At 46.5% G+C, this 14,111-nt stretch overlaps 1 protein-coding gene across 19 annotated transcripts in view; it reads right to left on the minus strand.

Moving 5' to 3' along the window:
* Positions 1 to 14,111, minus strand: part of KLC1 (kinesin light chain 1) — a 65,546-nt gene that overhangs the window by 29,804 nt on the left and 21,631 nt on the right. For 16 of the 19 annotated variants that reach the window (XM_048219912.2, XM_057318398.1, XM_057318397.1 and 13 more), the window contains exons 2-5: positions 8,135 to 8,396; positions 5,707 to 5,937; positions 2,777 to 2,855; positions 2,051 to 2,276 (exon numbers count right to left, since the gene is read on the minus strand). In XM_048219912.2, coding sequence (XP_048075869.1) covers positions 2,051 to 2,276; positions 2,777 to 2,855; positions 5,707 to 5,937; positions 8,135 to 8,395 — 797 coding nt within the window. In that variant the 5' untranslated portion in view covers position 8,396. Of the gene's footprint in view, positions 1 to 2,050; positions 2,277 to 2,776; positions 2,856 to 5,706; positions 5,938 to 8,134; positions 8,397 to 8,784; positions 8,884 to 14,111 lie in introns of all 19 variants that reach the window. The other 3 variants (XM_044390026.3, XM_044390024.3, XM_044390038.3) reach the window with 1 other exon arrangement.

Below are 14,111 nucleotides of genomic sequence, written 5' to 3' on the forward strand. Positions count from 1 at the left end.
AGTAAAAATCTGCAAACAACCTAAATGCCCACGAACAGGGGAACTGTCAGAAAAGGTCAGGACTGTCTGCAAGACCGTGTGCCATGCAGCTCTGGAAGACTGCGGGCTAACCATGGGCAGGGCTGCGGCATGCTGTGAAAGGCTGCTTTCTTTCTGGGGATGTTTTGTTCCATGAAGAAATCATTCGTCTCTATGAATGGCTGGATCAGTTCGTTTCTCTTCCCTGAGCCCCCCTCTATCCTCTCTCTCCACACTGTCCCCATCCTTGCTCAGACCCCAACTCCGTATCCCTAGGATCATGCCCTGCCTCCAGGCCCTGGCCGCCATTCTGTCCTGTGCACGATGCCTAAGGGACTCTGGTGAGACCCAAGTAGGAGTCCGCTGCTCCCCACGGCACCCTCAGCACTGCCTGTGGGGCCTCCACGGTCAGCCCAGCTTCTCCCTGCCCCATCTCTTACAAGTATTTCTTCCGGTGCTGTCAAGCTTCGCCAACTAGGTTCAGGAGTAAGCCCCAAACACACTCAACACGCCTTACCATCTCCAGGCTAAAATCCTACCCACCCTTTGAAGCCCCACAAAGTGCTGCTCCCACCCTTCCATTAATCCTTCCCTTATCCTCTCAACTGGAAGGAATGTTTCTGTTCCATGAATACTTTTGTGTTATTTTATTAGCAAGAACCGAGTCTCCCTGCTTCTATAATTACATATGAATCTTCTAAACAAGGTTGTAAGTTCCTTTAGAGGTGGCTATTCGAGCATTTCAAGTTGGCCGGGCAACACCACATGTCACATGCCCCACATCCTTCCCTTGGACCTGAGTGGATAGTATAACTGCCTCCATTTTAGATATAAGAAAACTGAGGCTCGGATGGTTAAGCATCTGCCTTCAGCTCAGGTCATGATCTCCAGGTCCTGGGATAGAGCCCCACGTCAGGCTCCTAGCTCAGTGGGGGGTCTGCTTCTCCCTCTCCCTCTGCCTCTCCCCCTGCTTGTGCTCTTTCTCTAAAAAAAAAGAAAAAAGAAAAGAGAACTGAAGCTCAGAAAAGCTAAGGGCTCTGGACAACATTGTCTGTTTTGTGGCCATCTAAGCAGAGACACAACCTGAATTCTCCTGACTAAATTTAAATTCATCGTTCTGCTTTTTTCCTGAGGACAGGAACCATATATTCATTCATCTCTAGGGCCTCACAGGAACCAGCCCAGTCTGATCTATACTTGGGTATCCAAAAATGTTGAACGGGGACAATCAAACCAATGAAGAAACACAAATCTGTTAATCCCAACCCACAAAACTGGAAGGGCTACCTACAGCAAACCAATCCTACCATGAGAGAACTTCCCCTTCTCAGTCCCTACTCACCCATATCTGCTCTATTTCAGGTGAGTTCAGCTAAAAGACACACACAAAGGGCTCCGACATACCACTCCCTGTGCCACAGGGCACATTCCTTACTTCCCTTCATGTTCACCAACGCCTCCTAAGTGAGCAAGCATGCTAGAGTGATGTGAAAAGTGGGGACACGGACACAAGCTGGTCCCCAGCTTTCAGGGGCACTACTCTGGAAGAAGAGAAAACAAAATTCAAATAACCCTGATGCCAACCACAGTGAGAAGTGCCAGGAGAGAGGCAGGAATTAAGGGCTCTGGGGGCACAACAAGGGCAAAGAGCAAGTGGAACCTGAGACTCAGAAAGGAGAAAGAGCTAAGAAGGCCGTAGAAAGGTGGGAAGGCTATTCTGGACAAAAGAAACTTGGTACACAGTCTGGTGGAAAAAATCAAGAATTTAATTTGGCCTGAGTGAAGGGTGCATGTGGGCTATTCCAGAAAGGCTGACCTGGGTTGTTTCAGGCAGCATCTGTTCCACAGGGTGATACCTTTGCCATAGAGCTTACTAAATATTTTGAATGTAACCCCCTGGCTGCTTGAAGAGGCGTCACCAATGAAGCAGGCAAAGTAAGCTTATACAGATTAACAGAAACATATTTTAAGGGCAAATTCATTAAAAACACTATCTGTAGGTAAAACTAGGGGATAGAATGAAAGTACTAGCCTGTACACCAAGGCCAGGATGTTCAGCATGGTGGCCACATCCGGGTGGTCGTGGCCGGACGTCTTCTCCAGGTCCTCCAGGGCCTGCTTGCAGAGCGGCACGGCCACCTCATAGCGCCCCTGCGAGGCGTACTGGATGACCAGGTTGTGGAGGGTGCGCAGCCGCGCTGGGATCTCGTAGCCGCCCTGCTGCGCAGCGGCCGCCGCACTGCTGTGCTGCTGCTGGACTGCACAGACAAGGCTTCAGTTCGGAGGCGCTCGAGGGACAGCATCCAGACGACGTCATCTCATGAGACCTCTCCTCTCTAGCTCTGGTCCCGCTGGGCTTGGGTCCCATGCTCTGGAAACCCACCCAGCACCCCCCAGGCCGGCTGGGTAACCTCGGTAACGTGTCGGGGGTGCTGTAATGCCCTCAACAGTGCAATGAGATTCCTCCCAGCACCAAATGAATTCTGCCTGTCTCACTCTGTGAGAACCCACAGACTGCACCAAACTGCTTGTGCACGCACTGAGCTCACAGGGGCTGCTCTAACACGCTACTGTTCCCAACAAGAAACTATCTGAAGTTCTCTTGGGAAACACTAGACAATCCGAGTGTGCACGTGCCTCTGGGAAGCAGGCTACAGGCACTAAGATGCCCACTAACTATTGCTATTACATCAGGATAAGACAAGCCACCTTCTATTTGTACATGCTGTCATTTAAATGCTCCCCCTCAACAACTTACTTCCTTGACCGGGATCGTCATCGTCATTTGGGAAAAGGTCATCCAGAGGCTCTTTAGTGGAATCGGTGTCTTTGTCCTCCTATAAAACCAACCCAGGATAACTTTAGCCTTACAAGTACTATAAATCCTGTACTGGAAATCTTTAGTATAAATATCATTTTAACAAAAAAATCTTGTTTTTAAAATCAAATATGGGGGCACCTGGGTGGCTCAGTTGGTTGAGCGACTGCCTTTGGCTCGGGTCATGATCCCAGAGTCCCGGGATCAAGTCCCGCTTTGGGCTCCCTTCCTGGCGGGCGGGTATGCTTCTCCCTCTGCCCCTCACCCTGCTCGTACTCTCTCTCTCACTCTCTCTCAATAAATAAATAAAATCTTTAAAAATAAAATAAATCAAATACAGGATTAACCACAATTTGGCTTATCTATCGATTTAGTAGAGAGTAATAAAAACCCTGCTAGACTAGAATTCAAACTCAAGATGCAGGCCACAGGGGTGGCCAACAGACCATGCAGACATTTCCATGCCTTAGATTCTTCACTGTGTTCTGAGGAAGTTCAAACACAGCAAGGAAACTCTTACTTGAAATAAATTTTATTTGGAAACCAAACACGTAAAAACAGACTAAAATGGCCCATCGCTGAATGCCACAGAACTGGAGGGCTGGAGTCCCCCTTCCCTGCTCACCACCCTCCCCCACAGGACACCTAAAAGCAATCTAAAACCTGCCAGGTTTTTGTTTTTTTTTTTAAGATTTTATTTGTTTATTTACTTATTGAAAGAGAGAGAGAGTCCCAAGTAGGCTCCACGACCAGTGCACAGGCCGAGGCAGGGTTGGATCCCACGACCCTAAGATCCCGAGCCTGTGACCTGAGCCAAAATCAAGAGTGGACACCCAAACAAATGAGCCACCTGGACACCCCTGAAACCTGCTGGCTTTAAGTCTGTGACTTCAGTCTCCCCACAGATCTCTGATTAGTGCAGGGGTAAAAACCGTGACTACACAATGGAGAGAACAAACAGCTTGACCAAGTGAAAATTCAGCATCACCCTGGGACAGGAAACATCCCTTGCCTCTGGAAGAAGTAATCTGAGAAGTACACAATGTCACCTTGATAATATTCCCACCTGGGACGCACGATCTAAACACACTGAGAGAGACATCAGACAAACCCAGACCGAGGATGAATCTACGAAGTAACTAACTCCTGCACTCCTCAAAAATATCTATGTCATGAAAGGCAGAGAAGGACTTTTTTATGTGAAAAGGACCTGTTTCAGATGAAAGACAACCAAGGAGACGTGACAGCAGAGTGCCACATGTGGTCACGAACCAGATCCCGGCACAGTGACAGAATGCATGAAGGGCTCTGCTGAGACGAGGAGGACACAGTGCAGAGCAGAGGAGTACTGTGCCCATGTAAAATGTCCGAACTCGAGTTGGCCCCAATTCCACAGCAGCATGTCCTCCTGCTAGGAAAACATGCCCAGCAGCATTCAGGGAGCGTGGCAGGAGGCATGCTGCCTACTCCGACACCGTTCAGAAGAAACTACCATCACGTACAACCCAAAAGAAGAGGCAGAGTTAGCTCACTGTTAGCTCTCTTCTCCAAGCTACATATTTTTCCAAAATAACAAGTTTCAAAAGTCTCTGATCCAACGAAACCCTACATCATCATCTGGTATTCTAGGTGAATCACTGGCTGGAATCCGTAGCTTCATTTATTCTTATCCCACAACAGTCCATAGTAATACATCTTCTAAATCAAAAGCAAGGGAGAAATACAGCAAACCTAATAAGACAGGGTGCTGTGGACTAACGTGTCCCCCCAAAAACCACATATGGAAGCCCTAGCCCTCGAGGTGATGGCACTTGGAAGTGGGCCTTTAGGACGTAATGTGGGTCAGACAGAGTGACATGGATGGGGCCGTCACAATAGGACTAGTGTCCTTACACAAAAAGGAAAAGACATTAGATACCTCCCTCTCTCTATGCATGCACCAAGGAAGGCCATGTGAGGACACAAACCAGGAAAAAGGCCCTCACCAAGAACCCGATCGTGCTGACACCCTGATCTCAGAACTGTGAGAAATAAGCCATGTGACTACAGTATTCCGTCACAATGGCCCGAGCTGATGGACAAGTGCACTCTGGCGATGGGAGATGTGACGTGAGGAGAGACTGGGTGAAGGATATATATATATATATATATATATGGGAATTCTCCTTACTATCTTTTCAACTTTTCTGTTAGTCTAAAATTATTCCAAAATTTGTCTTAAAAAAATTGTTTTTCAGTTAACTGAATCAGATATAAATGGTGGATGAAAAATAATCAAGACTGAGATGAACATCCAAAGAGAGCCGAGAAAAAAAGGAGAAAACCAAGATCCTTGGCGAACATTCCAAAAACAAGATAAGCTGGCAAGAGAGACCAAGGAGGAGGCATGAGTGAGGGAGCAGGAAAATCAGGTGGTGTCCTGGGAGCCGGGGAAAGAGAGTTTCAAAGAGAAAGGTCAAGACCCACAGCACCACCGGCTACAGGGTTAGTACCGAGTCTGGTTTATAGATGACTGGATGGGATGAACACTGACCTGAGGGCAAAGTTCCAGCAGTGTGATGAGCTTGGAAGCCAGACTCAGCGGGCTCTCAAGCTGGGACAAACCTCATCAAGTGCCTCTCTGCATCGTGCCTAACATTCACAAGGTATTTTTACACTGTCTGACCACTCTCCTAAAACACACATGAAAAGCATATGGCAAGTAGAACCTCTATGACTTGCCCAGGGACTAAGTCCCAAGACCCATAACCTCTGGTCTTGCTCAATGCAATCACTAGAGGGGAGGGGAAAACACTGACAGCTTGATTAAAACAACCTACCAACTATAACATGGTTAACTGTCAATACGGCATTCCTACTGAGCCACTTACGGATGGAGAGATGTCATCATCGTATTTTTTTAACTGATTCATGAATTCCAGATGCTTCTTTTCCTCCTCCAGTTGAGCCACAGACTGCTCACTCTTCTGTAATTTCTGCTGCGTATTGGCCAGTTCGTCCCGCAGCCACTGGTTCTCCTGGCACAGCCGACGGACCTGTGCACGCAGTTTCTGCTTCTCAGACTCAACAGCGTTCAGGTGGTTGGACAAAGCCATCATGACCTGGAAAAACAGAAACGCTGAAAGCACTGTAGCGTCCATCCCACACATCTCACCTCCCACCAACACAGGCATTCCGGGCTTGCAGCTCTCTAGCTTATACTTGCAGATATGCGCTCCAGCACAGACGCGTACAAATGCCAATGACTCCTCTTTTCACCCTCAGTCTCGGGCTGCACAGGGGCCGGGTGAAGAATATCACATGCTCACAACATCCATGGAAACTAGATGTTGTTGTTCTGTCTGACAGCATCTCAAATGGACTAGTCATGGACACATGGCTACTCTTCTGACAAAACTGTATGTTTTTACTTTCTATCTAGGTGGTTCCAACATAATTTCTCAGAGACCCTTTTCCACATGTGAGTGTGTGCACAAGCATGCCAGGTGTACCGAGTGCAGGTGACTCTGGGAGTGGCTGGTGATGGAGCTAGGGAAGGGCAGGCAGACCAATCTTTGATGTTCCAAGGTAAGGGAAGAAATCTTTAGCTAGCCAGCTAGTCAGAATGCACTGGCGCATTCATAAGCTTAGGTCCACGTCACAAACTCTGGTGACTGTCCCACGGCTCTGCCTGGGGTGCACCAGGCCTGCCTGAGGCATCAGCAAGCTCCTAAGAGTGTACGAACAGAAAGAGCTGGGCAGAGCTGGCTCCAGTCTGTTCTCTCTTTAGACCATGCTACTGCCCTGCCCTCAACAATCCTCCTACGTTTCAAACCTAAACTCCAGAAGGTGAGGCTCCTTCCTCCTTCCTTTCTTAACTCTAATACCTGCCCAACTAAAAAGGAGGTCCGTATTCATACCACTTTTCAATTACAGAACCTGCCATATAATACATGCACAATAAACAAAGTTCAAGTTCTACAGCTAGGTCTTTCACACAGTCGGGATGAAGAACTCTAAAATCGGTATGGACAGTCACCGTGGAAACCAGTGTCCTCTACCTGGAAGTGGAAACTAGTGACCCAGCAGCCCTACTCTGCTTTCTTCATTCACTTACAAGAAGAAAGCTAAGGGGCACCTGGGGGGCACAATCGGTTAAGTGTCTGACTCTTGGTTTCAGCTCAGGGTGTGATCTCTGGGTCCTGGGATTGAGCCCCGCACAGGGTCTGCTTGAGAGTTTCTCGCCCTCTCCCTCTGCCCCTCCCACTCATGCGCGCGCTTCTCTCTCAAATAAATAAATCTTAAAAATTAAAAAAAAAAAAAAAAAAAGGAAAGCTAAGAAGCAGCCAAATTTTAGTGTATGTAATTTTACCTGAAATGTGCTGGCAGAACTAAACGTTATCAGGGGTAGGGCTACCACAAGAGGTTTTTCTTTTCTTTTCTTTTCTTTTGATTGATTGCTTTTAGGGAGAAAGGGCAGAGGGAAAAGGAGAATCTCAAGCAGACTCCCTCACAAAGAAGCGGGGCTCGATCTCACTACTCTGAGATCATGACCTAAGCTGAAACCAAGAGCTGGACGCTCAACCAATTGTACTCCTCACCTAGATGTTTCTAATTTTTTCACCTCCATGTCCCGCATGATAAAAACAAAGGTTTAGTTAAATATATACAGCAATCTTGTCTTGGAGTATTGCAGAGACTATCAGCTATTGGCCAATATCTATTCTCCCTTCTTCCTAAGGCTTAAGAACAGGAACAGGAACTTTAAGTGGGCAGGGGAACATTCCCCAGTCTCTCTCACAATTAGGTGTGGCCATGGAACCAAGGTCTGGCCAATGAAATGTAAGCAGTGTTGTGTACCAGTTGGAGGAAGTAAAGGAAGGAGGCACACCCTTCCTGTCCCTTCCCTGTCCCAGAATGGGGTCAGGTGGCTGCAGCTGGAGCTCCGTCTTGGGCTGTATGCAGTGCAATGTAGAGGCCTGCATACCCGTGATGATCACGCAGCTGCATGACCTGTCCCAGGGCGGCCTACCTTGGTGTTTCTTTATACATGGCTAGGATGTTTAAGCCACTGTTTTTGTTTGTGGATACACGCACCCAAATCAAATCCAAAATGACAAGGTTACCTCTATTTTGGCTCTGTTTTTTAAAATTCAGACATGCCCAAATCAATCATCATTTATATAATATACGAGCTGATCTCTATTATTCTAGAAGTATCTTCCCTCTAGTTTCGTTAAATCACATATTTCAAATGAAGTCTCCATTTCTCCAGACTGTCAAGTTCCTATTCCTGTCTGGGCGACTTCACTTATATACCTGTGCCTCACTCAGGCCAAGCTCCAACATTTCCAGTGACTTTCGGATCATGTTTGATTTCTCTTCCACCAGATTACTTTCATCATCTTTCTTCAAACACTTCAGTGTCTCAAGTAAACTTTGTAAAATGGAATTGTGCTCATTCTTCAGAGCTTCCAGCCCCTGAATCACTTGTTTTGTCTTAGAAATGATTTCATCCTGTGTAAGCTTCTCCAACTTGTCTTCCTTTATATACACCATCGTGGACATGTTGTCATACATTCTAGAATGGAAAAAGGAAAACAAATTAGATATCTCATCACAGATGTAATGTATGCTACACCTCTAATAAAATATACTGTGTGAGACTTTTAAATTAACATTTTTATAAGTGAATAATTATGTGCATCTGTGACTTGTTAAAATACTGTACTGTTTCTCTTTTCCCCCTGCAGACCAATTTAATTACTTTTCTGGCTTATGCCTGAATTCTTTTTAATGGAAGAAATGACAGCAGTTGAAATTAATGCCAAAGATAAAAGCAGCAAAACATTCAAATGGCATTTCTACAGCACAAAGCCCCAGTGAACAAAAGTTCTCTGAATGTCTGTAAGCTTTATCCCCCTTAATGAAATGCGGAAGGGACAGTAAATTCTTGGTAACATATTTACCAGACAAAGCCTTGAGAAGTGGTCACAGTTGGAAGAAGGAAGAAAACCAGCAAAGGAACATGGGAACAATCAGAGTAGCAGGAGGAGGACTAGGTCCGTCTGAAACACGGTAAGAGAGTGACATGAGCAAGATCATCAGCACTGTAAGGACGCAAGGAGGACAAGGGCTAGGCATGCCTACAGGATCAAACTGGCCAAGAGTCCACCAAAGTTTCAGGAAATCATACAGTGTCTGGAACTGGCTTTAAAATACTATGATGAGAAAGAAAAAGGAGAGGGGCATATAAAACAGTATCAGCAAATTCATGACTGGCGAAACTAAGCAACAGGTCTTTGTATAACCTCTCCAGGTTTGTGTGTTTTTAAATCCCGTAATAAAGTTTAAAAAAAAAAAAAAGGCCACAATGAGCATTAAGGAAGCCTCCGGAGATTGACAGGGACCGAAGTCAGATGACCCGTCAGCGTGATTTCCTTCAGGGCACTTAGCACTCCCCAAAATCCTGTGTGCTGTCACATATTGTTTCTGTCCCCCTGAATCTAAGCTCTACCTAAAAGATAAGGCCTTGAACTTGTACCCCACTACATCACATCCCAAGGAAAGCACCCAAGCCCTGGCCGACCGTGTGGTGCAGGCCTGGACTGCCAGATACCCATGAAGGGAAGCAGCATCGAAGCACTGAACACATGCTACACTGTCCAGGATTTCGGAGTAAAGGCTCCAGGTAGTTGATAATAGGGGCACATCAGTAACTGTACACCCAGTTTCACAGTATTTTTTTGCATAATACAACTACAGAGTTTCAAAGACTAAATCCCTTTTGAAATTTAGAGGCTATCTCTGTAGGACTATTCACAGAGTCCATCACTGCACCAAAAAGAGCCCAGAAAACAAAAGAACGGAAGTAATTCCTCTACCTCACGGTCTGTATTATCACTAGATTTGTTATGTATTTTATTTAGTTTACGGCTCTCCAACCCCACCGCAAAATCCTGGAGAGTAGGGGCACCTGGGTGGATCAGCTGGTTGGGCAACTGCCTCAGCTCAGGTCATGATCCCGGGGTCCTGGGATCGGGCCCCGCATCAGGCTCCCTGCTCTACAGGAAGTCCGCTTCTACCTCTCCCTCTGCCTGCAGCTCCCCCTGCTTGTGCTCTGTCAAATAAATGGATAAAATCTTTAAAAAAAAAAAAAAAAAAAAAAATCCCGGAGAGCAGGCACCTCACTGACCTGTTCAGCCCCACAGTCCCAGCCTGTCACACAGTAAATGCTAAATACATATTTGCTGAATGAATGAACAAAACATTTTAGGAGCAGCTTCCAATAAACACATTTGCAATAGGACTAGGTTCAAGTGCTAACCTGAGCATGACCTAAGGTTCTTACAAGTGACGAGGAAGAGCTCCAGAATTGGTGTCCCTATAGAAAGGAGGAAAATCAAAATGATGGCCTCCCTCTCTGCACCTTTGTCAGCAACTTCCAAATGATGCAACATTTTATTCTTTTCTTTCCAAAACAAGAGGATACAAGTGTTTTACTAAAACTCCAAGATAGGGCCTGGAATGCAGGCTAGGGAAGGGGGGACGTGGGACGTGCAGGCTAACGGAAGCTAAGCTGAGTTAACAGGTGCACCAAGAGCTAAAGGCACGGTCAGGAGCTGCGTGGTGGGAGCATGGGACCGGGGAGGGGACGGCAGGCACTGCCACTAGAGAGGGGAGGCCAGCCACACGGAAGAAACAACTCCTGACGTAAGCCCGCTTATCAAATGAGCACATCTCCTCCAGATGGGAGACGGAGGGCACTGCCAGCCAAGGGAGCATGAGGGGACAGGGCAGGGGTGTGAAAGCAGCCACTGGCTGTGAGCAGTGGCATCAAGATGCAGGTCACTGTTAGTAAGGCCCGGGCAGTGCTCAGGAAAGGGACGATGACTTGGGAGATAATGGCAGGAACAAAGCCCATTAAAGATACACCGCACTTACCTCCCCACCCCCTGCTAGCATCAGGTTCATGACTCTCCTCCGAAAGGCAAACATCTAGCCAGCAACTTCTGAAGAGTCTTTTCAAACAATATTAAACTCAGGGGGATGAAAAGGGGAGTCTCTAGACTCTAATAAGAAACAAGGGAAACTTCATTACTCAAACCACCTGTTTTGGCATGACTGGGAAATAAGTTATGTCAATGTAAGATTGAATCCTGTCCATCCCACAAAAAGTTAAAAATAGAACTACCCTATGATCCAGTAATCACCTTACTGGGTATTCACCCAAAAAACACAAAAACACTAATTCAAAGGGATACATGTGGGGCGCCTGGTTGGCTCAGTCATTAAGCATCTCCCTTCGGTCCAGGGTGTGATCCCAGGGTCCTGGGATCGAGCCCCGCATCGGGCTCCCTACTCTGCTGGGAAGCCTGCTTCTTCCTCTCCCACTCCCCCTGCTGTGTTCCCTCTCTTGCTGCCTCTATCTGTCAAATAAACAAATAAAATCTTAAAAGGGGGGGGAATACGTGTACCCCAATGTTTATAGCAACATTATTTATAACAGCCATGATATGGAAGCAGCACAAGTGTCCATCGACTGATGAATGGATAAAGATGCAGGGTGTGTGTGTGTGTGTGTGTGTGTGTGTGTTATGGAATATTATTCAGCCATAAAAAGGAATAAAATCTTGTTATTTGCAACAGGTAGATGGAGCTAGAGAGGATAAGACTAAGTGAAATAAGGCAGTCAGAGAAAGACAAACACCATATCATTTCACTCGTATAGACACACACACACACACACAGAGCACATCTCCTTTATCCATTCATTCATGGGCTCTTTCCACAGTCTGGCTATTGTGGACACTGCTACTGTAAACACTGGGGTGCAGGTGCACCTTCAGATCACTACATTTGTATCTTTGGGGCAAATATCCGGTAGTACAATTGCTGGGTGGTAGCGTAGCTCTATTTTCAACTTTTTGAGGAACCCGCATACTGTTTTCCAGAGCGGCTGCACCAGCAGGGGCAGAGGATTTAAACAGGAGGAGCAAGGGGTGCCTGGGTGGTACAGTCAGTTAAGCACTGACTCTTGGTTTTGGCTCGGGTTGTGATCTCAGGGTCATGAGATCGAGCCCCTCCACACTCGGTGCTGAGTCTGCTTCAGATTCTCCCTCTCTCCCCCCCCCCCCCGCTTGAGCATGCACTCTCTCTCTCTAAAATAAGTAAAATCTAAAAAAAAAAAAAACATATCCAGGAGTAGCAAAATAACAGATAGGATTTACATATAGGAAAAAAATCAAAACACAATGGGAAAGACTTAAATCACTTGAATGCAGGGGATGCCTCAGTTAAGTAAACACATTTAAAGATATCCAAATTTGGGGCACCTGGCTGGCTCAGTTGGTAGAGCATGTGACCTGTGATCTAAGGGTCATGAGTTCAAACGTCACACTGGGTGTAGAGATTACTAAAAATAAATAAACTTGGAGAAAAAAAAAGAAATCCAAATTTAATCCTTCAAGGAATATGGAACAAAACTGGTAACGGTACACTGCACGCTCACAAACTCTTCTAGAGGCTAACCACAGACAAGAGTAACAAATACAAATGTTATCTGGACGCGCACAAAAAAGGGGAAAAGGAGCCATTAAGGCAGATTTTTTTTTTTTTTTAAGATTTTATTTATTCATTTGACAGAGAGAGAGACAGCCAGCGGGAGAGGGAACACAAGCAGGGGGAGTGGGAGAGGAAGAAGCAGGCTCCCAGCGGAGGAGCCTGATGTGGGGCTCGATCCTAGAACGCCGGGATCACGCCCTGAGCCGAAGGCAGACGCTTAACGACTGAGCCACCCAGGCGCCCCAAGGCAGATTTCTTTTTTAACTTACTCTTAACAGAAAATTAATTAAGAATCCAAATGTTCTTGGGAGGCACTCAGCTCTTAGGACCTAAGAAGGCAGGTGCTATGAACCATGGGCTCAGAATCCAGAGCAACCAGGTGCAGAGCCCGGCTCCATCGCCGCAGCACAGGCTATCTCCCCAAACCTCCTTGGGCCTCAGTGGTTATCGGGCCTCCCTCTCCAGGCGGTTACAAGCACAGGAAAAAGAATGCAGGTGAGTCACTGAGCTCTGTGGCGGACAGACACGAGAGCCACTCAGCAGTCAGAGCCGTCTCCCACCTGGGAGCAGGGCAATCAGGAACATCCCTGATAAGTGGTTACTCAACACCTGCAGACACGCCTCCTTTAACACAGGCCTCACTACTCTGCAAGACAGTTGAGTCCTTGTTAGACTGCTCTGATATTTAGTTAGAAAGTTATTCCTTTTGCTGAGTTGAATCTCCCTCCTTAAACTTCTACCCATTGAGCCAACTTCTTCCTTCTAAAATAAACACAAAATATATTTACTATGTCATCCACAAGGTAACACTTCAAATACAGGCAGAGGACTCTCCAAATAAGTTTATACCTCATGCCACCTTCAGGGATTCTTCAATCCTAGCAGTTTCCATGCCCCCCGATCCAAGTCACCATCAGATAAACATATGGACGCATGCCACTTCTTCAGAGGGAAACCCACAGCAGCATACATACATGTTTACACTGCTCCATATCTCTCATTTCTAGGCTAAGCCATTATAACCATATAACCTTTATATAACCTGTAAAGGTAGGTTATAAAAAAACAGCGCTAAGTCGGGCCGCCTGGGTGGCTTAGTTGGTTGAGCATCTGCCTTCGGCTCGGGTCATGGTCCCAGGTTCCTGGGATGGAGCCCCGCAATGGGCTCCTTGCTCAGCAGGGAGCCCGCTTCTTCCTCTGCCTGCCGCTCCCCCTGCTTATGCACTCTCTGACAAATAAATAAAAACCTAAAAATATATATATATATATACATATATATATAGTGCTAAGGCAACTATTTAGAAAAAAAATCATGTTGCATTCTTACCCTCTCCATACACTAAATTCCATCCCGATTAAAAAAATTAAATGTTGAAAAAAACACATGAGACACTAGAAGGAAACTCAGGCAAAGGTCTATATGCATACAGGTGAAGGTAAAGAGAACTCTTTGAGGGGCTCCTGGGTGGCTCAGTCGTTAAGCATTTGCCTTCGGCTCAGGGCGTGATCCCAGCATTCTGGGATCGAGCCCCACATAAGGCTCCTCCGCTGGGAGCCTGCTTCTTCCTCTCCCACTCCCCCTGCTTGTGTTCCCTCTCCCGCTGGCTGTCTCTATCTCTGTCAAATAAATAAATAAAACTTTAAAAAAAAAGGAGAGAGAGAGCTCTTTGAATAAAATGGCAAAAAACTAGGGGCACCTGGGTGGCTCAGTCAGTAAAGCATCTGCCTTCAG

Source organism: Ursus arctos, unplaced genomic scaffold (genome assembly GCF_023065955.2).
Source record: "Ursus arctos isolate Adak ecotype North America unplaced genomic scaffold, UrsArc2.0 scaffold_25, whole genome shotgun sequence".
NCBI lineage: Eukaryota > Metazoa > Chordata > Mammalia > Carnivora > Ursidae > Ursus > Ursus arctos.